We start from the raw sequence: 26,400 nt of genomic DNA on the forward strand, positions 1-26,400 counted from the left end.
GCTGCTGGGACCGGGCTGTGTGCTCGGAGAGTGGCACTAGATGTCCAGGCCCCAAAAGGGAGGAGGGCACGAGACAGATTCCGTTATAATAGCCATCTTTATTTGTAAAAATCCAGATATAAAATGTATTCTTTCAGTCTTTCCAAGTTTTCCTTTTTACAAAAACAAAAAGGCACATAAAAACCATCCCCGCTGTCATTCCCATAGACGAGGTTTTTCAGGCAGCCCTCCCCCCTCCCCCCCATAGAGCTACATGCTTCATTCCGGGACGTCTCGCTCCCCCACATGCTTCGGTGCTTTCCTACCAGGGTAGAGTTCCGAATTCCAAGACTGAAGTACACAAAGGGGGTGGGGGTGGGTGCGAAGTGTGTGGCGCGATGCTCCGCGGCGTGCAGGACACAGGGTCTAGTAGTAGGTCTCCTTCTCTACCCAGCCTGGGGGCAGCACAGACAGACAGACAGACACATGGCAGTGAGGCCTCCCAGCTCTAGCACAGTGGGAACGACAGGGAGCGACCGGGGGTGGGGGTCACCCAAATTCAATACCGGGCTTCAACTGTTCTTATTGCAAATGCTTCTAGAAAGGACTTGTTAATTGGGAAGACGGCTCCAATTTCGGACCAGCTTTCCACTCTATCATATTGGGTTTGAGTTCCATTCAAAATAGGATTGCTTCTGAAAGCCCTTGGGGATGGTACTGTGGCTGTAGGCAGTCTGGGTTGCCTTAGCCCACCCGACTGATGCAACAGAAGCCACGGAACGACAGCCTCCCCCACACCCCTGCTGAAGCTAAAAGGTCTGGCATTACCTCCAGGGCGTCGCCTGATGATGAGTTTTCGGACTTCATCGTACACGAAGATGAGAAGAGAGTAGGGGAAGGCACAGAACCACCAGGTAGGTCTGGAAGGAGAAGCAGGTACCAGTTTAACCCATGAACACAATTCAAAGGCAAGAGAAGGTATATCACAGTGACAGTGGAATAGTCTGGAAGGAGCCAAGCACGGTCACAACTAACCACTAAGCCCTTAGTGTGGACCACACAGGAGGGTCTTAGGAACAGAATGCTGCTCTCTGTGCCCAGGGCCTAAAGAGAGGCAGGGCAAAGCCAACCACGGACTTTCTTCCTAAGTCCCCTTCCCACCTTCAAATCTGGTTTTTGTAATTTGGTTTGTAGGAGGAGTTGAGATTTTTTGTTTACCATCCCACAGCAAAGGCACATTTTCTTTCCTCCCTTTCCAAAGTTTAAGAAGCCCGAGAGTGACCTTTGTCTATGTCCTGGTCTATGTGAAGATCAAGACTACCAATGTGGGTCAAAACCAGTTTCTCTATCCCTTGTATTCAGTCAGCTGTGTGTTGAATCCCTGTGTTGGGGAACGAAAACAGCTGAGCTCTTAAGAGAGAGCAGAGGCCTTTGGGAGCCTGGCGGGCCACAGCCACAGTCCCTAGCCTGGAGACAAGGCGGCTGGGGCAGCCTCGTCCGAAGGCTGTGCTTTCCTGACGACCAGCTCCTACAGTCAGTGCATGAGGGAGGCTGTCCCAAGACAGAGACCTGGCACTCTCCTTCTTCCTGGTGCTAGGCATCCTAGGACCTCCCCAGCTAGGAGAGGACCTCCTGTGACTTAGCCACAGAGTTACTAACCCACCTTTCGAACTGAACAGAACCTGTTCAGGAACAAGCTCCCTAGTCAGAACAAAACATGGCCTGAGGCACTACTCCATTTCAGTGACTTTCCATCTCAGCCTTTTGGAGAACTGGGTTCTCCTACCCTCTTCTCAACAAACAATGGCTCAAGCTGATGGGGCAAGCCTTGTCTAAGTTGCATCCTCCTAGTGTACGCCAGCTCTTTGTAAGGTGCTGCAACAAAGATCCCATAAACCATGCCTTAAAAGATTACAACCTAGTGGGGAGCAGAAATAACAAGTAATAGCAAAGAAGGGTGCAGATGTACATGTCCAAGAGGGCAAGATCACACAGGGCTAGCTCCAGGAGCTAGGCCCTCAGGGACTCTCTGGTGTCAGGGGTGGGAAGGAGCATCCTTACCAAGAACCCATGCAGGGAGAAAGAATCCTGAATTCTAACAGAAGCTTGGATGGCTACAAGAGAAGGCTGAAAAGACAGGCTGGACAGTAGCAGACAGAACCCTGGACGTCAGGCCACCCTTGCACAGAAGGGATGTCTGTATAGGCCCAGCAAGATGCTGGTAAGGCCCATGGGGCTTGGCTCCTTCGGGGATGGGGTCAGGTTACTGCAATTCACGCTTCTGATAAACCATTGTTTTTCACCTACAGGGTTTACCACCAAGTCCCTCACTGCTCCGGGCTGGTGGGTTTCCTTTGGTCTACTTTACCCATGACCCACCTCCAGCCTGCTTCTCCCGCCTCCTTTGAGAACAGAGGATTCAGGGGCCCACAGAGGTGGGGGCCTGACAGCACACACAGGGGCTAGGTAAGTAAATCAAGATGTGAACCCCGTCCCCAAACCTCAGAATACCAATGACAAGTGGGACTGTTGCTATGAGGGACCCGAGCACTCACACAGCTGGTGAGCCATCCCAAGGTACCAGAGCCTGTCGGGCCTGATCTCAGCCAAATCCCAAGCACCCTGGTCAGTCCTTCCTAATTTCCAGTGCAGAGGAATTCTCATACAGGCCACCCCAAACTCCTAAAAACACCAGCTACTAGTGCATGTCACGAGGGAAGTCCCACTTCTGTTTCACGCTTTGGGGAGCTGGGCGAGGAGCGACTTACTTGAGGGGGTACATCCTCAGGGCAACACCCATTCCAGGGCAGTAGGAGAGGAAAGCAGCAAGGGCCGTCTCTTCAAAGAGGCCAAATATTAAGATCTTGTTCCTAAAATCAAGAAGACAGAAAGCTTAAGAATACAAACGGAAGTTTATGTTCTAACACTGTTCAGCAGCAGATCAATGTCTTTATGTATTCGTTGCACTTAGGAACTGGAGGGCAGATGAAAACAAAGGCTGGAAAATGACACTGGCTCCTAAATTTGTGCCAAAGGGGAGATTCCAGAAGCTGCCATGTGCCTCGGACCTGGATCTTACAAAGCGCTGAGAGATCACCAGAGCCCGGGTCCGAGGGCCCCAACTGTCCTCTACTCACTTCATCCCCTGTTGGAAGACAGAGTTCCTCCTGGTCTTACAGATGACCAAATCAGCCCACTGCACCACGACGATACTGACAAAGAAGGCTGTGTGGCAAGTGAACTCCACGATCTTCCTCTGTTCGTAAGTCTGAAACACAGAAGGCAGACAGAGGAGCCCGGCTCGTGGCCCTCATGGCTGGTGGCCCGAGGAGCCCCCCATTGGTTAGGCCCTCACTTACCCACTGCTGCCCGTAGCTGTCCTCCACGTCGTTGATCCAGCGGTCATCCCAGTCCACGCGGATGCCCAGCAGGTGGGTCGGGAGGAAGCCGTTCTCAGCCAAAATCACAAAGTATGTGAAGAAGCCGCCCAGGGCCTGGATCATACCTACAAGTGTGGGAAACCATTCTAACCTGGTTCCAGGGCACCCGCACACTGGTCTGACCGCCACAGCAGGCCCGGGATGGAACGTATTAGGGGCTGTCTTTCGTACTGGTTGGGGGAGGAGTGGGAAGATGGAGGACCCCAGGGACACAGCCCTTACCCAGCAGCTTCTTCTTGTTTTTGAATCACTGTTTAAAAACTTTAATTAAAAGGGGAAGACACACAGGCCTTGCTCTGAAACACCCACTGCTGTCATATGATCATGTATCTACCAGGGCAGAGTCTCTTTAGGGGAAAAAGGCTTCCCTATTTTTAAAATTTCTGCTACAATGTGACTTTTCCCATCTCTGTTTTCACATTCCTGATAGTCAATGTGGCACCTTCTGACCAACCGCCCCCCACACCCCCTTCAGGACCCTTCTCCCCTGGCATCTGATCCCACCATACCACCCTGAGTTCCTCAGGGCCAGGTTTCATCCTATGCTCTGGCCCTTGTCCCCCTTAGAGTTAGGTCTTCCTGGCCATTAGCCAACTCCTTGTCAGCAGCTGTTAACCAGTCTCTGCCGTATTTCCACCAGAAACTCCTCTGTTCCGCTTCACATAAGTTCAGTGATGTAACCCATTGATCCAAAGGCCTGGGCTGCTCCTGGTGGCCTCACTGGTTTCTCCTGAAGGCCACTCGGCAGAACACGGTGGATCAAAGGGCATTTTCACCGCCCATCCCATGAAGACCACCTGTTAGCTGGTCATGCTTCAGGTACCGTGGGAATCAAGTCTTGGGGTGGGGAGATGGGGGTGCAAGGCCCTTTGGTGGTGACCCGCCCGCCAGACCTTCAAGCTCGTGCAATTTCTTCAAAGCCTAACTCTCTACCCAAATTAGTGACCGACACTCTATCCCCAGGAAACACGGCCTCTGAGTGGACTGTGCCTGGCATGAGAAACCAAGCCCATCTGAGGCCTCCCCCCATGCTCCCCTCTCAGGACCGGGGGTGCGGCGGCTCACCGATCTGCCCGTAGGCCATGCTGATCAGCCGCTCATTCACAAGCTTGTCCGTTTTGGGGTTTCTGGGCTGTCTCTTCATGATGTCGCTCTCCGCTTGCTCGTAAGCCAGGGAGATGGCAGGAACCTGGGGGAGAAGTATCAAAGTTGTCAGATACCAGAAAGCTGACAGCATGAACGTTTTATTATAAAGTCCTTGCCACCCTCCCCTTTAAAACTGGTTTTCATACCATGAGATGCTATAACCAGTCCTATTATAAAACAAAACAAAACAAAACAAAACTTCCCTTTCATATAATGTTGCTATCTGATAGTCGGGTGTTGCCAGCTGCCTCGAGGACTGGGAAATGCTGCTTCCTGGGGGCTGAGGCCATGACACACGCCGGGTGCCCATACGCCCAGCCTGATTGGGTGTTGCAGCACCGGGTGAGCGAGGGCCTGAAGCTGCCACACCAGGCACTTACCATGTCCGTGCCCAAGTCAATGCAGAGGATGGTGACGGTCCCCAGTGGTAGTGGAATGTTTGCAATAATAAATATCAGGAAGGGGGTGATCTCCGGAATGTTACTGGTCAGGGTGTAGGCAATAGATTTCTTCAAGTTATCAAAGATCAGACGACCTGGGAAAGCAAGAGTTTGGCTTTTTTATTTTTTACTATAGAGGATAAAGGAATGGGCAGGCTAGGAGTAGACACAGAAGGGCAGTACTGCGATGAGGTTTTGGTGAACACCTTTAAACACAGTGCTCTCTCTCACCTTCTTCTACTCCAGTTACAATTGATGCAAAGTTGTCATCCAGAAGAATCATGTCGGCAGCTTGCTTGGACACATCGGAGCCAGCGATCCCCATAGCAACCCCAATGTCTGCCTTCTTCAGGGCTGGAGAGTCGTTCACGCCATCGCCAGTTACAGCCACGATAGCCCCCTGCCAGAAGAAGGGGGGTGGGTAAGAGCCCCGAGGTCCAGGGATGGAGGCACACCAGGCACACACCTCAACTTGCCTCTCCTTGCTACGACCCCGCCCCTTTCCTCGGAGACCCTCAGCAGGCTCAGAACCAGCTTAGCCAAGATGCCACCCAGCCACCAGCCAACCACAGAGTTAAGGAGTGCTAACGATCGGATCCCCTCCCCAGACCAACAAGGGCTTAAGGACTTCTCAGGGGATGGGACAGGTCTCCTAGGCCAAGTGTGGAGCCTGACTCTGGGCCACAGTGAAGACGTGTGTGGCCAAGTACAGGGCTCTGTTGGGTCGTTATCAGGTTCCCCTGCCCTGAAGGCGCCCGCAGCCTCTTTCCGGCACACAGGCAGTGAGTCTAAGAAAAGCTGGGCCAGGTTTCCGGCCCTGGCACTGTGATCACGGAGGTCAACAGGGCCTGAAAGAGCCTGGCCCTGGCTGCCTGCTAACCTGTCTCTGGCAGCCTTCCACGATGATAAGCTTCTGCTGAGGAGAAGTCCTGGCAAACACGATCTCTGTGTGGTACTTCAGAATGTCATCCAGCTGCTCAGAGGTCATGTCCTTCAGGTCGCTTCCATGCACCACGCAGGCCTTGGCATCTCTAGGATTGGGATGGGAAGAAAGGTCCCCCACCGCGTCACCCGTGTGATGCTCCTCACCACAAAGGATGTTCTACTACACGGGAGGCTTTATACGACAGCCCAGGGTTAGACGCGATCTTCCCCATCGTGTTAGAGCTACCATCTGGGCAGTAGTCCGCAGGTTACAAGCATGTTCCTACATACTAGATCTCGTTCAAGACTCACCACCACCTGTGGGGCAACCTGCCTTCACCTTCCTTATAGAGGACATGTTGAAATGATAGGACCAAGTTCTAGACAGGAGACCAAACCCTCTCGTAGCCCAATGCTGGGGGAAGGGGACCCCACACTCCAACGAAACACCAGAACAATACTGCTTTGTCTCTGTTGCCTTCTGTACTATACTGTCCAAAATCCTTTTTGGCCTGAACTACCTGGACAAGTTGGCGTGGCCCGGAAAATGGACTTGGGTGTGAGGTGTTGGGTTGCATGCTCTGAAATGAAGGCTCGACTACAGAGTATACCATATGACAAAGCTTCAGCTTCCCTGCTCTGCAGCGTGGGACTGATGCCCACCTTCATAGGTTACTGCGTCAGTGCTAAGAATATGGAAGCACCACCCAAGTGTTGGCTACAATGACATGCTCTCACCGAAACCTTCCCCTGGAAGGACAGGTTGCCTTCTGGAACTGCAGGGGCCTTTCCTATTCAGAGCAAGCCCAGAAGCACACCATCATGGAACCAAGCTGATGATCCCCAACCACCATCATCTGCACATTCAAGGCAGAGCAGACTCTGAGTTTCCTGCCTTACCTGGGGTTCACCTGGCTCACTGGGATGTTGAGGCGGGCGGCAATGTCTTCCACGGTCTCATTGCCTTCTGAGATGATGCCCACACCTTTGGCGATGGCTTTGGCTGTGATTGGATGGTCTCCAGTGACCATGATGACCTGGAACAAGAAACAGGGCAATTTATTTGAATGCAACTGCCTAAGCTGGCAAGAAGAAATATTAAGGATGCTTCATCTTAAGAATATCAAGAAAGCAGGAACGCAAATCTAAAATGGGTAAACGTTAACCAAAAATACAAACATGCACCTGTTTATGAAAACACAAAGCAACATCCAGATCCTATCTTGGTATATGACAAGATGTGTAACGTCTGTTTTTCCTTTTATTACACAGTCACAAGAAAACTCAAATGTACTAAAACGAGCCCCCCCCCCCCCCCACCAAAAAATCTGATGCTGATAGGACCGTAGGGCAAGAGTGCCAGATACTGCCTGGGGAGCATCCCCAAAGTGGCTCAGTTTGGGGAGAGAACATAAATATGTAGAAAGAATTCAAATCTTGTTACTGCTTTTCTGACCTGATGATTATATTCAGAAGACTACACTTACAAGTATAGTCAAAGTGGTGGGGGAGTTATTTTTTACAAAGCTTTTCAGGGTGGTATTACCAACAAGAATGAGAGAGTGGAAACAAATCAGACAGCCAGCACCAAGGCAGGCTCAAAAAACCACCCGTTATCGGTGCACTTGAACAATGTTCCGTGACTTAGAGAGACAGATACAGAGGACACCAAACATTCATTAAAAAACCAGTTAACTGAAAACGGAGAAGATCTCCTGTTTGCTACATGAAGTAGATCAATTTAGAACGGGAGTATTTCAAATTTAAGACCTTAAACGCCAAATTTTTTTGCTCTTTTCAATGATTTTCAGGCTTCCGTTTGTTTCCCCCCAAATATGTGTTTTTTTAATTTCGAATCCCTCATCTGCTGTCTACACCAACATTTTATTTTAATATCATTTGGCCTTTTCTAGAGGTAACCAAAGCTTTAGAGGTAAGAAGCTCATCCCTCCAGTGAGAAAACGAGCTGGCCACTTGGCTCCTGTGGGGCCACGTGACTAAGCAGGGAGCCCCGAGGCAAGACAGTGATGTCAAGGAAGCACACTACACACTTACCTTAATGCCAGCACTGCGACATTTGCCCACAGCGTCAGGGACAGCAGCCCGCGGAGGGTCAATCATGGAGATGAGGCCCACAAAGCAGAGGTTCTCAACAGGGAAGTTCACATCATCTGTGTCAAACTGGAACCCTTCAGGAAATTGTTCATCGGGCAGAAACAGGTGGCAGAAACCTACAAGGAGGGTGGGGTGGGGTGGGGGGGGGTGTCTGTGAGAACCTCACTGCAGCCAACAGCCCAGGACAGTAGCCACCGGTCATTCGGATGGTCTACCTCTGGATCCAAGCTGAGTTCAGAATATTGTTTCGAGTTTTAAAGCCGTGAGGTTTTATTTAACAGGTACAGATGCTATGGAGTCAGAAAAACCATGCAAATGACAGAGGCCATGACCAAACCTCAGCGGAAGCACCCTGTCCAGCACAGAGAAGACGTACAAGGACAGGACTGGTGGGCACTGGGACTGCAGGGTTCTAGACCTACCACTCAGGTGCCTGGATTGGGCAAATCATGTAATTATTGGTCTCTGCTTCTTTCTTTAGAAAAATTGAGCTCCCATCTCTGCTTGCTGTTCATCTAACCACAATACACCACTGCCCACCAGCAAGGTCCAGCCTGCCAGCCAAGCTGAGGATAAATACGCAGCAGACACATTCTGCCCGAGGTGCTTATCACACAGTATCACTGCTGCAAGATCAGGACATTCCAGAGGCTCCCGCAATGTGGTATGAAGGTTACAATGTTCCTTAAAGTGGTGGGAGGTGGCAAGTAGGTTCGAGGAAGAGAGAACGCTTCTACTCTGGGCCCGCAGACACGGGAATGGAGAAACAACACTGGATAGTGATTTTTCAGTGAAGAGAGACTTGTAAGAGAGATACCTCAGATCGGATGAGGGAACCAGAGGACAGGCCCAGGCAATCAATTCTGAGTTACTAAGCTAAGCGGAACAGGAATACATTAATGATGGCTTTGTACCTGTCCACCCCCAAAAGAGTGCAAACGTCTCTTTCTCAATTACATTGTATAATGAGTATACCATACTTCTCATCTGCCCTTGCTGACCTACTCGGAAAGGACAGGTGGCTCTCTAGATGAAAAGTTTGCTGCCAACATCATTTGTGAGCAGACACGTATGGTCCAGTGTAAATTCACAACTGTTGGGCCAGTCAGGAAATGATTTTACTCTAGGCATTAATTTTAATTTCATTAAGTTTGTAGGTCATAGTCCTAGCAACAAAGGTTTGATAATAAAGCTCTTCCCTTTTGATCTTTTCCCAGGCAAACAGAACTGACCAGCCTGAGACCAAAGGTCTAAGTATGAATCAGAAGCAAACCAACAGGGTTTTGTTGCTCCAAGGCCCCCAACACACCAAACATCTCTCCAGCCCTTCCTATTTTCAGAATAGCGGAACAGATCGAGGAGAAGGAGGAATCTTCTGGAAAGGCTCAAGGGAGGTCAGGACACTGCAGAGGCGGACCAGACCAATAGCCGTGCGGCTGGCCGTCCACGTCCGTACCTAGCACACGCTCTCCGAGGCCGCCGAGCTCCAGGTAGGCGTTCTGGAAGGCATCCTTCAGCTCCTCATCCAGGGGCTGCTCTTTGCCGTGCAGGAGGATGGAGCTGCAGCGGTCCAAGATCCTTTCCGGGGCACCCTTCATCACCAACAGGTGTCGGGGCTCAGACGTGTTGGGGTTCTTGTGGATGGACAGCTGTAAAGGATGGTGGAGACGTGAACACTGGTGGGTGCAGGGAGCTCAGCTCACCTACTGCTGGAGAGTGTCAGGACAACCTACCCAGGTCCCGTACTTCTTAACTTTGGTGTCCCACACCTTGTAGCACACTTCGAATGCTACCCGAAAAACCAGAACGGCGATGTCGCCCTAAATCCCTGGCCCGTGTTCCTACAGAAACCTTTCCTGAAGGGAAACTGGGGAAGGACAGCCCGTACGTGGATGCCTCGCCCCCTCCCCACAACCCCTCTCCAAACCTAAATACACCAGAGGGCCCCAACATGTTAGGAGAGGGTTGGTTTTTCCTACCGAAACACAAATTCTATACCTAATTCAGGGTCAAATGTAAAAGCTCACAGAAAGCTGGGAGAATTCATTTTTTGAAGCCATTTAAGCTTGTAACATTTCAAATGGGCCAACAGCTCTCCTTCTGGCTTCTGGCCCTCCCTGCCTGCCCCCTGGGCTGCCTGTGCCACTGCTCGGCCACCTGGTACTTGTTGGTGGAGTTGAAGGGGATCTCCACGATCTTGGCGTATCGCTCTCTCATCTCCTTCACAGAGCCACAGCACAGCTCGATGCATTTCAAGAGCGCGGACTCCGAGGCGTCGCCTGCCACTGCCCGCTGTGAACAGAGAAGTCACCCGTGAGTAAGTCTGCAGTGCACCACTGAACACCGAGAGTTCTGCGGATGTACTCCGAGCTTGTTCGAGGTGGAGGACAGGGCAGGCGAGGGGGAAGCAGTGGTGGCGGCAGGGACCAGCCTCCCTCTGCTCAGACACACCCCAGCCTTCTCCTATCGGCCCTCCTGCCCCACCCCAGTTCCAGCTTCCAGGAGAAGAGGGGTGTCTGAAGGGGTTACCCACCCTTGAGAGGAGCATAACACACTCTTCTAACCTACTTTAGCCTGTTTTTTGTTTGTTTGTTTTATCTTTTAAAAATCTTCCCCTGTTGCAAGGTCTCAAAAGCCAACACTATTCCGAAGGATGTACTCCTGGTTGTGAACCTGAAAATACCAAGCGAGAGTCCAAATATTTGGAGCACCTACAACTTAGAAGAAAATCCCTTCAGTTCCCAGGACTGAGGGCATACGGTTTGTGTCAAGGGCAAAATAGAGGGCTTTAAACATTATTCAACTGTGCAAAATTATCTTGGCCTGAATGGTGTGAATGGAAAGCTATTATTAGCTCCAACAGTCATATAATCAGCTAACATTTTAAGTTAAAGCCCACACTCGAGGTAACACATACTTCTCTTTTGTGTGATATACTGGGACCCACTAAGAACATTTTTAGGTGTAGTCAACTTTTATATAAACACTTGAGAACTCCAACTGCTTTAAGACTGCACAGGCAGATGAAAAGATTAATGCTCACAAACACAGTAGCCCCATTTAATAAGAAAGGTGGCTAGGTTTGTTAAGAAATGTGGAATCAGTGGGATCATTTTTAACAAAGGCCAGTTATTAAAGCACAATAGAGCGGCATGCCTTTTGTTGGCGGGGGGGGGGGGGGGGCTGTGGAGGAGGGACAGTAATAATGCCACTGACTTGGCCCCATCCCCTGAAATAGTCAAATACAGGCCATGCTCCCTCTCTGGCACTTTTAAGTGGGGAAAGATCTAAAACCTATTACATCCTATACTGAAAACCTAGAAGATTTCCACTTTGAGGAAATCCCAGGATAAACAATATCTTCCTCTAATCAACATTAATTCAATGCCAAGAATGCCTCCTTCAAAGGATACAGGGGTCCCATCTTCCTAAGGAGAAGCCCTCTCAGTTCCATCTAAGTACGCCTGCCTGCTCTCGGACAGCCTGGTCTCTACCCAGAACCACCCCCAGCAGCCCTGCTGAGAACAGGAGCCCAGAGGGCCTCCTCACACATCTTCCGCAGCCTCAACAACCCTGTGCAGCTATGACCTTTCCAAGATTGTCTCCACAGGCAGCACAGTGAAACCTCAGTCATTTCGCATTTCACATGAATTCCATGAGCCTGAGCTTATTTTTGCATCATTAGTAAGCAAGCGGAGAACAAATAAGATAAGAGAAATAGCTGGGCTATTTTAAGAAAATAAATGGCTTAAGGGATTTACTGGAATCTACTGTATCCTAATATGCAAATACGATTATCGAGTCACAAAAGCAGCCCTCACTGTCTCTAGGTTAGCAGATATCATACTCAGAGTGGCAAAACTGGGTTTTACTCATTCGGTTTCTCACAGTAAAGACTGCTTCCCACTTCTGATCAGTTCTTAGAGCAGAGTCCCTCTTCTTGAACCTCTGCAGACTGAAGGTAACCCTCAGGGCTTTGGGATCCCCAGACAACACTTCACAAGGAGGGTGTCCCATGAGGAGCAATCCCCTTACAGAACCCAGAGGGCACATGCTTTCTGAAGGAAACACCCAGGTGGTGGTTCTTGTGGGGTACCTACACTCCCACACGGTGGCCTAACAGTAAACAGGAACTCCTGAGCATACCTTAAGGATAGGTAGATTTTCCTGGTTTGCCTGAAACACCGCCCTGTTACAGAGACCCGCAATTCTGGACAAAGCGAGCCAGGTGGCTGAACTCTTGTCAAATGAGACACCTGGCCGGGGCAGGAAAAAAAACAAAAAGAAAAATAATGCATTACCTTTGTGTTAACATCCCATAAAAAGGTAAATGTTTCATCTCATTTCCCAACTAATGAAACTAGTCAGGTTTCAGGGCAAAGTCAAGAGAAATCTCAAACCCATTCCCTTAACTCCTTACCAAATGATAAAAAACAAAAACAAGAACTTAAAAAAAAAAAAAAAAAAGCCACATGAAGTGAGGCTATGGTGTGGGGTGGGCCTGGGCCTTACTTACCACTCTGATTCTCTGTCGTGTCGGCTTCATGGATTTGATTGTCGAACCACATGTGGGCCACTGTCATCCGGTTCTGAGTCAGAGTTCCAGTTTTATCCGAGCAGATGGTAGATGTGGACCCCAAGGTCTCCACGGCTTCTAAGTTCTTCACTAAGCAGTTTTTCCTTGCCATGCGTTTGGCAGTAAGGGTCAGACATACCTAAAAACCATTAGGAACCAGATTATTTCAATCTCAACAAGAATGGAATTCTATAGAAACTGTGGGTACTTCCTAATATGGAAGATGCTGGTCTAAAATTAAACCTCTCTGGCCATCCTCTGAAGTCTGAATAATAATGGGAACATGTATAGAGGGCTCCCCTCTTCCCATAAAGCAACAGATTAAGAAAAGTGAAAATAGCCAGGATTTACTGAATTATAGTGCCCCTGCTCACCCCCTAATTGTCCTCCTTTGTTTTACTGCTGTGGATCATGTGATCAAGTAAGATCAAGATTTAGACCTATTTAGGCTTTGGGGTTACTATCTTCCACGTAAGAAACACCCCACGCCTCCCTGCTATCTAACCCTACCACGCACAAGCACGTGGTGATCAACCCCGAATCGGCGGCCGCTTGGGGGGAGGGGGCGGTTCTCAGGTGTCAGCTGATGGAAGAGGGTGCGCGGTTTTCCCGGAGCTGCTTACCGTGACAGTGGCCAGCAGACCTTCGGGCACGTTGGCTACGATGATGCCGATGAGAAAGAGGACGGCCTCGAGCCAGGTGTACTCAAGGATAAGAGAAAGGATGAAGAAGGACACACCTAGGAACACGGCCACACCCGTGATGATGTGGATAAAATGCTCAATTTCAGCAGCAATGGGAGTCTGTCCTCCTTCCAGCCCGGAAGCAAGTGTGGCAATTCTTCCCATCACGGTGCGATCCCCGGTGTACACGACAATGCCACACGCGGTGCCTTAAAAAAGGAGGGAGGGGGAATTGTACCATGTTTCATCACAGAAGTCACAGCTTTTGGACGATTACCTGTCGCAGTTAAAAGAGACAAAACTACACGTTTCTAAGGGCCAGCTCTTTGGTGGGTTAATGCAAATGCAGTTTCACACCACGGAGACTCTGGCGAAGGGCATTATATCCAGGAGCAGGACAGCAGCTCCCAAGGCCACTGCCAGGTTAGCACGCCCAACGGTAGAGGCGTGTGGGAGGTGGGGGGTGAGGACAGCCGGCCAACCAGCCCCCAGGCTTCCAGAGCCTTCCTGCCAATGACTGAACCGCATCTGCTGTGCTTGACCACAGCAGTCAGACAAGAGGCCAACAAAACCAGAACAGGAATTGCGTTTCTGGTTTTTGTTGTTGTTATTAATGCCCAAGATAAACAGCACGCTGTGAACACAACAGCGCCTTAAAATGGTCTGTCTACCTTCCACACAGTTGGTTGAAAAGAAGGCAATGTTCCTCGTTTCCAGGGGGTTTTCATTTGTGAAGTCTGGAGACCTAGTCTGGGGCTCTGATTCACCAGTGAGTGAGGAGTTGTCCACCTGTCCGTGAGACAAGTAAGAGGGCTGTGTGAACACACGCCGGGCCGCCCTGCGCACTCCGCCTGAGCCCTGGGGACCCCGCTGAACCCACCTTGCAGCCGTTGGCAGAGATGATTCTGAGGTCAGCAGGAATTCGGTCCCCTCCTTTCACTTCCACCAGATCCCCAACTACAACTTCCTCCGCGTTAATGCTCATTTTTTCACCATTTCGAATCACCAGGGCTTGCTTTGGGAGAGAACAGTTTACACTATTCAATCCGAGAAAAGAGGCTGCCAACAAGGGCTGGACAGTGTTGAAACAAGAAAGCCAAACTCCAAAGGGATCTCTAATATGAATTATACAAGTACACGACCAGGAGATTATTGATCTATTTATACAAGTTACAAAAGCTTGTTGGGTTATCTGCAAGGTGGCCCTCCTGTTCCCATCAGCTCAGAAACCTTAGCTCCACACTAGCTCTCATCCCCAGGGGCCTCAATGCAGAGGGCAAAGCAATCGGTACCTGGGGGACCATGTTTTTGAAGGATTCCATGATCTTGGAACTTTTAGCTTCTTGATAGTAGGAGAAACAACCAGTTATGATGACGACAGCTGATAGTACCACACCAAGATAAAGCTGGAAGGGAACAAACAAGTTAGAGCCGCAGGCTTGTAGGAAGGAGCTGGGACCATTCACTTTTGGCCAAATAAAAACCAAATTTTGAACAGGCCAAGGCTTCAGAAACAAATACAGAGCTCGTGTCTTCAGATTTATCTTCCTAGAGACTGAGTACAGGCAGGTCAGAAACGGGAGTCCCAGAGACACTTGGTTATGACACCTTGACCTACTTTTGAAATGTTTCAGTTTCTCCCACCTTATTAAAATAAAGATCTTTTGAGGTGCCTGGATGGCTCAGTAGGTTAAGCCTCTGCCTTCGGCTCAGGTCATGATCTCAGGGTCCTGGATCAAGTCCGACGTTGGGCTCTCTGCTCAGCAGGGAGCCTGCACCCGCCCTCACCTGCTTGCCTCTCTGCCTACTTGTGATCTCTGTCAAATAAATAAACAAGTAAAAAAAAGAAAAAAAAACCAATATAAATAAAATAAAGATCTTTTCAAAACAACTTGTGACATCCGAAGAGGGGCTACCAAACGCTTCAGGATGTGCGTTACGGGCCAACAATAAAAACCGTGCTCTGCGGTGTGCATGGCAGCTGGCCCTGGGCCAAGACCTACAGAGAGCTGTCTGTTCACTGCAGCCACATGTGCAGTGATGTCCAGCTTGGAAGAGCATCTAGAAGTGGGAGATGGAGAGACAAACTGGAAACGAAGAAGAAAGAATGGATGGGCCTTGAAGGCCATAGTTGCTAACACTGCTTTCCCTCGTGTTTGTTTGCTTCTAAAGACTTCTGTGAGAGAGGGAGAGAATCCTAAGCAGACTCCTTGCTGAACATGGATCCCAGTACATGATCTCATGGCCCTGAGATCATGACTTAAGTGGAAATCAGGAGTCGGGTGGATGCTCAACCAACTGAGCCACCCAGGTGGCCCTCTCCCTCCTGTTTAAGATGATCAGCTAACCAGTGGTAACCAGTGGAAAACAAGGGAGTGGCAAGGAGGAGAAGGATACCTCATGCGCACTTAGTAATCTAAATGAGGAGCTACAGAACTCACGTTATCATTTTGAAGTTCCTCTTCCGTGGCAGCCAGGATGCCGTAAGCTAAGAAACAAAGAATTGCTCCGATCCACAGTAACATCGAGAAACCCCCAAAGAGCTGCCGACAGAACTTGACCCATTCGGGAGTGGTGGGAGGTGGGGTGAGAGCATTGGGGCCATCTCGAGCCAGGATCTCTGCAGCTCGAGCAGTTGTCAAGCCCTGAGAAGCAGAGGAATGGAAGTTAGACACACTGCCCCAGAACGTACAAGCGCATTTATCTACCTGGTAGCTTGAGAGCCCCAGTAGTGGGTTTGGGAAGAAACAAAACCCCCCAAGCTAGAGAACCTAAAAACCTGGCAAGTTTTGATAAGGACCCTCTCCTGGTCCAGGCACACAGCTGTCCAAACTTCCTGAAGATCCTACAATACCCAGACTCATTTTACATTGATCCATGGATAGATCTGCATTCAGTCTGATCTAAGTTAGGTAAGGGACACAGGCCAAATGGTATTTTTACCAAAAAGATACAGCAGTGTTAACTCATTGATTCAGTTTTGCAAATTAAGAGCTTTGAGTTCTTTTGCATACTCAATCTGTCAGGGACGGGAAGAAAGAAACCCTCTGTAAGCATCAAAAAAAGAGAAAAACCTTCTCTGTAGGAATCCAACCTGTGAATGGTTTAATAGCTAAGTTTTCAGTATAGAAGTCTATCCTGTGAATGGGAACTACAAGGACGTCTGGCTGGGAGGGTTCACACAGGTGCACATTCCAGCCCACCCCCAGGAACCTGCCAGCTTCAAAGTATTCACTGAAAAAAATCTCACTGTACTAAAGCCTCGTGCTGCTCTAAATGGGCCTTAAAACCAAGATACGTGGATGGCACACAGTAGATACAAGGCTCCTATGACAAGGGGAAGAAAATGCGATTACTTTCGTATTATCAAAATACCCAAGTGGGGTGGGGTGGGGGGGAGAAGACAAAACCTATGTCTGCCCAAAGTATCTATTAATAAAGAATTCATATTCATGATATTTTAAATATTGGGAGTTACCTAGGGAGTATGAAGAACAGGGAGATGAAAGCCAGGCAGTTAAGAGAAAGTGAGACTTGGCTGGGACCCTCCCTCAAGTTCCTGGTGGAACCCCAGGGCAGAGTAACGGACACCCACCATCCAAGCGCTCCGTGCGTGCCGGGCACGGAGGTCGGGGCTACCCTCACTCTCCTGAGGCCCCCTTCCCAGGCGTCACTACAAGGGAGAACACGTGCTCAGCCGCCCAACAGTGAGCAGCAGCTCTGTCTGGGAGTCAGGCCTCCCCTCCGAGCGCAGGACACCCATGCCAGCAGCGCCGCTGACAACTTCTTGAGGATGTGTTGAAATAATGGGGGCACGGTGGCTGGCACCCATGTGAGTCCCCAGAGTTTTTACATTTTGCACAGAAATAACAAACTGCACCCTTCCCTGACTGTTTACTTTTATGTCATTCGTGCGGCAAATTTAATACCAGGTAACAAGGACCCCCAACACAGGCTTTGCGGAAAGATTACTTTCAATGGGGTAAAAAGACAAGTTTTGGATGAATACTAGAATAACCAAGGTTCTGGAGCAATGGAGCTAGATGGCAAAAGTGCAAAAACTGAAGTGCTGAAGATTCATCTCACTCAAACATTCAACTTCATGTCACGAACGCGGAAGAACAGAGACAAAGATCTCTAATCGAAAGGTCAGGGAAGGAGCGCCGCTGTGGAGCCACTCCATTTCAAATCCAGATGCTTCCCCTGGTTAGATCTCACCTGTTATAAAACGGGGACAATAATGTCCACTTTCAAAGTGTCAGGAGCCAAGAAAATACTAAAGAAGAATCCAAAAGCCGGAGCTTCACCTGAGGCACAAGGGATACTCAGAGGGCGCCTGTTGCCCTCCTCCTCCCAGAGGCTCCAGGCTTAGGTCTGTGACATGGGAGAGAGGCCCCAGGGAATGATCCCATAAAAGCGAGACAGGACAACATACTCGACTCAGGTCTGTTCCGTATTTGCGATGAAGTTCGTCAAGGCTAAGTTTATGGTCATCCTAAGGGGAAACAGAAAATGAAAGAATTAAACACTGTTCCACGAAAAAAAAAAAAGGTCGGAGGAAAGCATTAATGTCACTCTTGGCAGGTACTGACTCAGCTCAGCTAACAGGCTTTCCTTCCCTTGCAATGCGGGAGACCTCTCACCGATCCCAGTGGCTCAGCAGCCGCACAGCCCCGTGCTGAGAGCCCACCCTGGAGGATGGTGGAAGCTGTGGGACAAGCCCCCTGCGACCCTCCTCGGCTTCAGGAAGGCCCAGGAGTCTCGGCACTGGACGGAAACCTCGCCGGCCTTCTCGATGACCAGCATGTTCTAGACAGGCTGTGTCGGCGGAAGCCTCCACAAGCTGGAGGGGCTCGAGGTCTCCCCTCTATCTGCTATCATCCAGAAACAGAGAAAAGTGGAGGCCCCCCTGATATCAACCACAGTTCCTTCTGTGGACCTTTGGTTATGCCAGGGCGGTGGATAACCTTCCCAATGCTCCAACAGCCTGGAAAGTGAAAATTTTCCATATTGACCTCTATGGCTTGGTAAGGTCTGTAGAAACAACCACAGTAATGGCTTCACTTTTCAAATAAAGCCTCTGACTGAAGGATTCAGGGGGCGGTGGGGGGGAGGGGGTGGATATCGAACACCCAACAGATAGGATTCAATTAACTTACAAGGAAAACAGAAAGCAACCTGCCTCCTAATACTCACCATAGAAACTTCTTTCTTCAGTTCATCCATATCCCGCTCTTTCTTGGCCTTCTTCTTGTCGCCATGCTCTGAAACGGCTGCGGGTTCATATTTATCACGTCCGACCTACAGGAGATGTGGGAGAGGTGAGGCTGTGTATGATGAACACACGGGAGATTCTGGAGCAGGGGATTTCAACAGGTTTTAGGACGGCCAACAAGACAGTACTCGTGGAAACGCACGGGAATGTAGGTGCACAAACCACAAACTAAACAAGAGCGACTACGATTTAAGTACTGCGCATGCACGACACACCTTCTGCGCCCAAGGGCATTAAGACCAGGGGAGAAGTCACGGGAGCCAACAGAAGGGTCCCGCCAGGTACTTCCATTTGTGGTGAACAGGGAGAGGGTGGTGCAGCCGAAATCTCTGCACCTCCCCCTTCCATCCACCCCACTGAAAGAATGTAACCATCTTGACATTAGTAACTGGGGTGCTGATGCCTCTGCGTTCTGAACCAGCCAAGTTCAAGGTAGACTCCTGCTCTCTATCCTCAGGTGAGTCCCTGACTCTCAGGCTTCTGCTTTTTCCTCCCCAGCATGGAGAGAATCACTGTGCCTACCTCCACGTAGCGTTTTCTGGGAGAACCAATTAAACAAAACCCTTAGATGCAAGTCACTTTTATCATTATGTTTAAATTCTCAGCTTTGCCAAGAAGCCATTAAAGATCCAATTTAATTATTTTAGGCCTTACATAAGAATAGTGACCTGTTCATCTTTTCTTATATATATAAAAAGAAGTTAGCCTAAGAATACTTAAAGTTATTTAAATAAAAAAAAGAGAGAGAGAGAGAGAAAAAAAAAGTCCTCTCCCCAGTCTACATCCTGAAAATAAAGCCCCCAAAGGAAAAGTCCCTGGAAATGTTTTGACATAAGCAGGGTGGAGGAAAGCATGTGCATTATCACACAATTCACAGGATCCACCTACGCCCTCGTGAAAACTGGAACAATTTTTAGAGAAAATGGTGATTCTATAGTTTAAATTTAGAGTGTTCCACATACCCCTCCCCCCCACTCCGTTTAAAATGCTGGAGCTTATCTAGACAAAGCCTGAACTTGGTGCTTCAGAGCTTGGTCAGCCCAGAAGAGGCCTTCTCTCCAGACACCCCCACTCCACAAACTGCCTCCCGTAACTGTCACCTTAGAGGGAGCAGGGGAAGGAGAGAGCATCATTTTTCTTAAAATGGATGCTCTGTCGTGCTACTGCTGCATTATCTTATAGCTCTCCCTTACTCACTTCCAACTAGCAGAAGTACACTGCTAGCTATGAAAGCAATTAATTGAGAACCTGTGTCCAGATCAAAATTTTACTGTGCTTATAAAAAAAAAAAAAAAGAAAACAACAACAAAAAGGACACAGGTGTATCTCAGTCACAGCCAAGACGGCTGCAAATAAAATACAACACTCACTTGACTTTGGAAAACAACCTCTCTTAAGACTCTAAAAAGAAATCCTGCCCCAAATGAGTTGGTGCGGCCCACAAGCAGAGACATTTTTATTATTCATGCTGTTCAACTCCTGTGGTTCCTTCTGCAGTGTTCCTTGACTAACTTCTCCCACCAGAGTGGAGTTCTTTTGTTTCTATCTTATCTGTTAAGAATGAAGCAGGTCTAAAGATAGTCAACATTCTTGAAATTCTCTCCACTGTGGAGCAACCACATTTGTAAGTGCCTCTTTGCAGAGAGCCCTCCGTGCCAGTGTTAAAATGGAAAATAATCACACACTGAAAGCAAACACACAAATAAAACAGAAAGAAAGGACAGGGCTTCCACCAGACAAGAACCACAGTCTGAAGTGGATTTCTTTCCCGTATTTAATGGGAAAGCACATCACTTAAAAATCGTTTTAAAGGCATTGACTAGGGAATCTCTAAAAGACTATGTGGTCAGTTTGTATTGACTTTTAAAACAGAGTTCACAATTTCTCTTTTAAGCAAGATATCATTAATTCAAGTTCAATTTAAATATGTGAAAACCAGATTTAAAAAATCCCTCTGCCTCACCCCCTATATGCTTGATGCTCAGACTTTCAGTATTTTCCACTCCAAAAAAGGGGGAGAGAATGATTAAGAGCGAGAGGCCCTGGACAGGTTCCAAAGTTGTATCCCCGTTTACAGAAAAGGATCCTGCCTGCAGACTCCGTTATCAGTGGTTAAGTTGGCTGGGAGTTTGACTTCCTAATAGCTCGCATCCTCCCTCATCAATTCATGCTATATAAGGCCGAGTTTTAAATGAGGACATCTGTGAGAGAGACATGGCAAGTATTAATATGTGGAATTTCTCCTCCTTTAAGATCTTGATTTTCTCAATGGGCAATGTTTGTCCAGAAGACCAGACGTCATTTACAATTCAGTTCTTCCCTACAAGTAAAACAATGAGTTAATATCTGCTTATTGTGACAGAAACGAATTATTTCTTAAGTCTCCATTAAGACTCAATTATCATGGATTTGAAGCAGAAAAATATGTGTGTTTATGTGTTTGGGGTAGAGGGAGTGTAGGGTAGGATGGGGAACAATGCTAAAAACTGGGTGAGACAGCATTTTCTTTATTATTTCCTTTAAAAACATTTGGGAAAAATGAGAGAAACATGGTTTCCCCAATTGACTACAAGAGCCTTTCCTGCAGGTTCTGAGCAGTGGGCACACATTCTTACTTCTTCAATTAAAAAACTCAGATCACTTCTCCTACACCCACCATGCTCCCTGCAATGGCACCCCCCCCACACACACCCCAAGGTCTCTGAGGGAGGATACAATGGGAAGCTCAAGGTTCCCATGAGGCCCCACATCAATGGGACACTGACTAGTGAAAAAATGATGAAGTGAGTTAGGTTCTGGTTTGTGTGTGTGTGTTTTTCCATTGCTAATTTAGGAAGCAGGAGGTCACAAGGAGGGCAGGGGCGTGCCCAGTGTGACACGGCTGAAAATGGGTCCTTACTTCATCCTGTGCTTCCCAGGGATTCCATTCTCCCAAAGATGCCCTAAGGACTTCTGCTACTGTTGGATCTGGGCAGTGGGAAAAGGTACCCAGGACATGGGAAGAGAAAACTCCCGACAAGAGAAACCAAGGTGAACACAAGTAATGAGGTTCACTCATGTAAAAACACGGACCACCCCCTAGATGTGCTCCTTTGTCTCTGTCAGTAACAAAAAGCCTAAAGAGGGGACCCGTCCTACCACAGCAACAGATGGCCCTGGGGGCAGCAGGGAGTTCCATGAGCTTCAGACTTCTAGAACTGCTGAAGCTGCCTCCGGGCTACTGGGAAGCTCTGGACATCCATGCCCTTTTAGCTGGCATGGCTGTCATGGTTGAGGTAAGTCGTCCCCCCCCCCCCCACCGCCATCCTGGATGGCTGCGGGACCCTCAACAGTCAGCCTCAGCTGCCTGTCCCTCCGGAGGGCAGTAACATTTGGTGTGATGACTGAAGAGTCTAGAAGGCATTCTGACCGTCTGATTCATCAAGGGGCTGCTGTCAAGCCTGAAAACAAAACACCTAAAACCCAAGCCTACACACAAACTAATAAAGCTTTCGACCAGCAAGAGGGGCCAGAAGGGGCGCTATGCCTTCCTTCACGTGGGGGGGAAGGGGGGGGCATGGGCTCTTCCCATCTTCCCAGGATCGTGCATGATTAAATCATGCTCAAACACAACGGTGTACTTAGAGGTACTCTGCAAGCACAGGACCATGGTTATTACAGAACTGGGTTTTAATTAACATATAAATTACTGCCATTCCTCACCTCCTATGAAAACCCCTTTCAACCTTAAAAAAACAACCCATTCGGGGTATTTTTTAAAATCTCATCAGTTAAAACTTAAAGTATCAGAAATGATCAAGCCCAGTTCATTACAACCCTCAGTTGTGCCTAAATGACTAAGTGGTTTAGTTTACGTGCAAGGAATTTTCTAGCTGGGGACCCAGGGCTCCGAGGTGGCCGTGGCTGGGGTTGAGGGAGGACACACACAGCCTGAATACTGCAGCTGCTCTGTGCCTGGAGCAGCATTTAGGGCAGTTAAAGAATGAATTGCCTTCTTCTGCAGGAGGTGACCCAGGGGACCACCACGCCACGCCTTCATATTCCTCGTCACTCACCTGAACATGCAGCAGGCTGGAGAAGGTCATGAAGCAAAGTCAGAGCAATGGGTCCCTTCAGGAGACCAGCTCAGGACCCCCATACTTGGACTACAGCCCACCCAGCTGGGCGTGGGGGAGAACCCAGCTCCAGCTCTAGCCAGCAGGCTCCCTCAGCCGCCCAAACAAACTAGGCATAACCTTCCTCCCCAGTTTCTTAAGGAAATTCTTAAGGAGCTTGCCGGCCCGCCAGCCCTGCAACAGTGTACACCCATAATCAAAAAAATATTGTAGAATGTCTAAACGATCTATATACTTTAGATTTACTCTTAGATTTACCTCTTTTAAAATTCTTAGTTCTAATATTCTTAGTTCCTTCAGTGATTGAAAAGAAAACAAAACAAAACCCAAGACTTTTTTCTCTGGGGTTAATTAACTCAGTTAACCTCCATCATTAGGCACTGGGTTATGAAGAGTTAAAACTTTCTGCCTGTTCCTTCTATCCGCTGCCCACCTCACCCCTTTTCCCATTTTACAGAGCACTCTTTGGCTAGTGCTACTCAAAAGATGCTGTCAGTTTGAGAGACAAGGATTACTAGCTGGCACCAGTGGTCCAAGGGGACTGAATAAATTCCCAGTCATCATTCCTCAGTTGGTACACGAAGCGTAGGGTACGAAGTAAACCAGCTGGCAGGCTGAAGAGGACAAAGGCAGCACAAGGCTCCAGACACAGGTCACCCGAACTGAAACAATAAAACCAATATGGCCCCACGGAAGGGTCATGTGGAAGATGTTAAGAAAAACAGAAAAGGGTATCGCCCCAAAGTGCCCAAGGGCCCTGGCCACGATGACAGCTGGAAAGATAAATCCGACACCAAGACCCACTGATCCCCACAACTGGCACTCTCCACTTTCTCCCCAACAAGACAAGCCCCAAAGACAAAGCACCAGCCACCACGAACCAAGGCTTTGGGTCACTACTAGAAAACACTGAACAGTTGTTACTCAGTAGAGTTTGGATAAAACCAGATTCAGAGATAATTAATGTTCAGATATAATTCATTGTAGAGTCACAAAGGAAGTAAGGAATGAGGTGTACTGGCCCCAATTCCCAAGGCTCAGGATGCAAATGAAACCCGAGAGAAAAACTGCAGGGCGGGTGGATGGATGGGGGCTCTCTTCTCGTTGATCAAATTTGCTACCCAAACATCAGTCAAATAAATGTGAAGAACTTCTTGTGGATTCCTGACAACAGATTTCAGCACAACTAATGAGGTGAGTCATATGCAAAGAACAGTCTCTCTGAGATTCCAGCCAAAGAATACACTTCCTCTCATACACTCAATTCATAGCAACGTGAGAAAGTTCAAACCTGACTTGGTTAGGTCTCCTCTTCCAAAAATACAGAAACGAAGGAGAGCGTAAAAATAAAATAAAATAAAATAAAAATTAAAAAAAAATAGCCAGTGGGTTTTCAAATTCTCTTTGCTTCGCATTATCGCTTACTGGCCATGTATTTTCAGAGTAACCCAGAACTGGACAGCTCTGGCAGGGATGGGGAAACATTCTGCCCAGCGTCATGCTGTCCAAACGCAGCTACTCTGATTACTGTGAGCCCATCTGATCTGACACTCGTGTTTCTTCTTCTGGCCTGCTAGCTGGCAGAGAGCCCTGGGCAGCTAGAAGGCACCGTAGCACAAATGTTCACACTCCCTTCCCATCACAGAGGGTTGAAAAAGCAAGCCCTCCCACCCACCCCCCTTTTTTCTTTCAAGCCTTACAAAGACTTAAAAAAAAAAAAAAAAGTCAAGTTCCTTGCTTGAAAAGTGAAAGTAGACGAAAGCTCTAAGATGCTGTTAAATTAGGAGGTCAGCAATGTCAAGGGATACTTCCACTTGGCTTTCCTTTGGAGGGTAATTAATAGTAGTTCCTATTATCTTCCATCCTTAATATGTTTTTCAGGTGAAAGAAAAATTCTTGTCTGGCTTTGGAGGCCTTAAGACTAACCGATGAACAGGAAACCTATAGTTTATAAAGATCTGATCTTCTCTCCATGCCAAATCCTTGGTAAGCCTGACCATAGCTGTGATATGTGCCTACACTGCACTCACTTTGGACAGAACAGAGATGACTGCATTCCGTCCTGGGGGCCAGGAGCCTACTTAAAGGGTCAGCTGAAAACCTGAAGCTTGAGAGCTTTAAAAAAAAGAAAAAATTATATATATATATATTTTGTTTTGTTTTTACCTTTTCGTTTTTAAATGAACAAACTGATTTTTCTTACTTTTGCCTACAAAATCCTTCAAACAGTTAAAGCCTTTATCTAATTGCTAAGTTTGGATTATCTTTAAGACAACACAGCCTGATTTTGAACAGAAAGTCACTTAACTGTTAATTTGTTGCTAAAATAATCAGGAAACAAGGACTTGGAAAAGTTCTGGAATGGAGCATGTTTGGGTACCAAGTCTATTGTGCTTTCTAATTCTGGGTTCACTTTTTACTTTTAAATGTAACTTAGTGGTAACACTTCCAGAAGTTTACAAGAAGCTGGGTGGGGGTGGGGAGGAATGTCACCCTCTATACCAAATTGTACACCTTTCTTCAGTTTTAGCTCTCATCTGAATGCACATTTACTGAATTTTTTAACCCCCCTGCCGGGAGGTTGCAGGGGTTAGCCTCCTCTCAGCCTCCTCATTGACAATGCAGACCTCCCCCTTCCTTACCCTCCCACCCAAAGGTGAGTCACTAGAGTGTTACAAACTTACTGGCAGAGAACACTACAAATTAACAAACAGTAAGTTACCAAAAGAGGATACACCCTCAGAACAGGGTACAGAAAGAACCCTGAGCCGTGAACTGTCACACTCACACACTGAACACTTCAGAGACAAAAAGAGTGTGATGCAACCTGGGCACTCTGGTCCCAGCCCTCTGGTCCGCCCCTACCCCCCCCCCCAGCTGGTCAACAGTTCCTCCTGTAACTGCTCTCCACCTGCTCCAGGCCAGGCCTGGGCAACTTTCCACTCTGAGGACTCTGCCTTCCGAGGTTTCCAGTCTAAAGTACTCGCTTTATAGCGGCCAGAGGGGATTTAGTCACACTTTCAAGTTGAGCTCCCAAAGGGCAGCTGATAATGTCACCATAGGATTTCTGCTGACATGTGTATCCCTTGTGCAACCTTCACCTGAAATCTTTTTTCCCCCGGCTCCTCTTGAAATCACCACCCATAAGCTAGGATTTATTTTCCAGGTAACTAAGTTAATATTCAAACAATGGGGAACCACACGGAAGGACCTGGTGACATCCCTCCCACCCCCAGCTTCTGTAAACTTGAGAAAAGAGAAAGGTTTTTTTGTGTACCTTTTGGTGAGCTAGTTGTGGGTGGCAGGCCTGACTGTGGCATTAGGCCAAGTCACTGGCAACAACACCCAATATGAAAAAAAGGGATAAAATCCTATTTCATCCAGGAATGATTCAGCAGGAGCTGAATCTTTCATTTTCTTACCGAGAGCTTAGGAACTAGATTTTTAAGGAGAAATAAAATCACCTGAAATACCATCAAAACTCAGGCCTCCAAAGCAGTGGGAAGAGGAGGGGAAGAAATTAACAATGACCTTAAAAATTAGCTGCCAGCACAGGCTTCCTGGTTAACCAATTATCATGAGGGCTTTAGTCACCACTCCACCCACATTTTAATCCCCATGTGGAAAAATCCCAACATTTCAGCATAAAATATCCTTCTGAACATTGGACTATCTATCACGGTAAGTCACTGGGGACAGAAGGGGTG

At 48.2% G+C, this 26,400-nt stretch overlaps 1 protein-coding gene and 1 long non-coding RNA gene across 4 annotated transcripts in view; one reads left to right on the top strand and one right to left on the bottom strand.

Annotated features, from left to right (window-relative positions):
• Positions 1–78: 78 nt before the first annotated feature.
• ATP1A1 (ATPase Na+/K+ transporting subunit alpha 1) overlaps positions 79–26,400 on the bottom strand; it is a 28,845-nt gene continuing 2,523 nt past the window's right edge. For both annotated transcript variants that reach the window (XM_045081865.1, XM_004771079.3), the window contains exons 2-23: positions 18,500–18,604; positions 17,739–17,798; positions 15,745–15,948; positions 14,596–14,709; positions 14,184–14,318; positions 13,975–14,092; positions 13,244–13,512; positions 12,561–12,759; positions 12,191–12,300; positions 10,202–10,336; positions 9,501–9,693; positions 7,985–8,160; positions 6,830–6,966; positions 5,886–6,036; positions 5,237–5,405; positions 4,946–5,100; positions 4,485–4,608; positions 3,339–3,484; positions 3,117–3,247; positions 2,748–2,849; positions 808–899; positions 79–434 (exon numbers count right to left, since the gene is read on the bottom strand). In XM_045081865.1, coding sequence (XP_044937800.1) covers positions 406–434; positions 808–899; positions 2,748–2,849; positions 3,117–3,247; positions 3,339–3,484; positions 4,485–4,608; positions 4,946–5,100; positions 5,237–5,405; positions 5,886–6,036; positions 6,830–6,966; positions 7,985–8,160; positions 9,501–9,693; positions 10,202–10,336; positions 12,191–12,300; positions 12,561–12,759; positions 13,244–13,512; positions 13,975–14,092; positions 14,184–14,318; positions 14,596–14,709; positions 15,745–15,948; positions 17,739–17,798; positions 18,500–18,604 — 3,054 coding nt within the window. In that variant the 3' untranslated portion in view covers positions 79–405. The remainder of the gene's footprint in view (positions 435–807; positions 900–2,747; positions 2,850–3,116; positions 3,248–3,338; positions 3,485–4,484; positions 4,609–4,945; positions 5,101–5,236; positions 5,406–5,885; positions 6,037–6,829; positions 6,967–7,984; positions 8,161–9,500; positions 9,694–10,201; positions 10,337–12,190; positions 12,301–12,560; positions 12,760–13,243; positions 13,513–13,974; positions 14,093–14,183; positions 14,319–14,595; positions 14,710–15,744; positions 15,949–17,738; positions 17,799–18,499; positions 18,605–26,400) is intronic.
• Positions 8,160–11,219, top strand: LOC123392533. 2 transcript variants are annotated; one of them, XR_006607267.1, is made up of 4 exons: positions 8,160–8,433; positions 8,526–8,708; positions 9,262–10,361; positions 10,670–11,219. It is a non-coding gene; the product is annotated as an uncharacterized LOC123392533 (long non-coding RNA). The 2 variants fall into 2 exon arrangements; XR_006607268.1 differs by having other exon boundaries at positions 9,262–10,357.

This window comes from Mustela putorius, unplaced genomic scaffold (assembly GCF_011764305.1).
Source record: "Mustela putorius furo isolate JIRA1106 unplaced genomic scaffold, ASM1176430v1.1 tig00000585_pilon_pilon_pilon, whole genome shotgun sequence".
Lineage (NCBI taxonomy): Eukaryota > Metazoa > Chordata > Mammalia > Carnivora > Mustelidae > Mustela > Mustela putorius.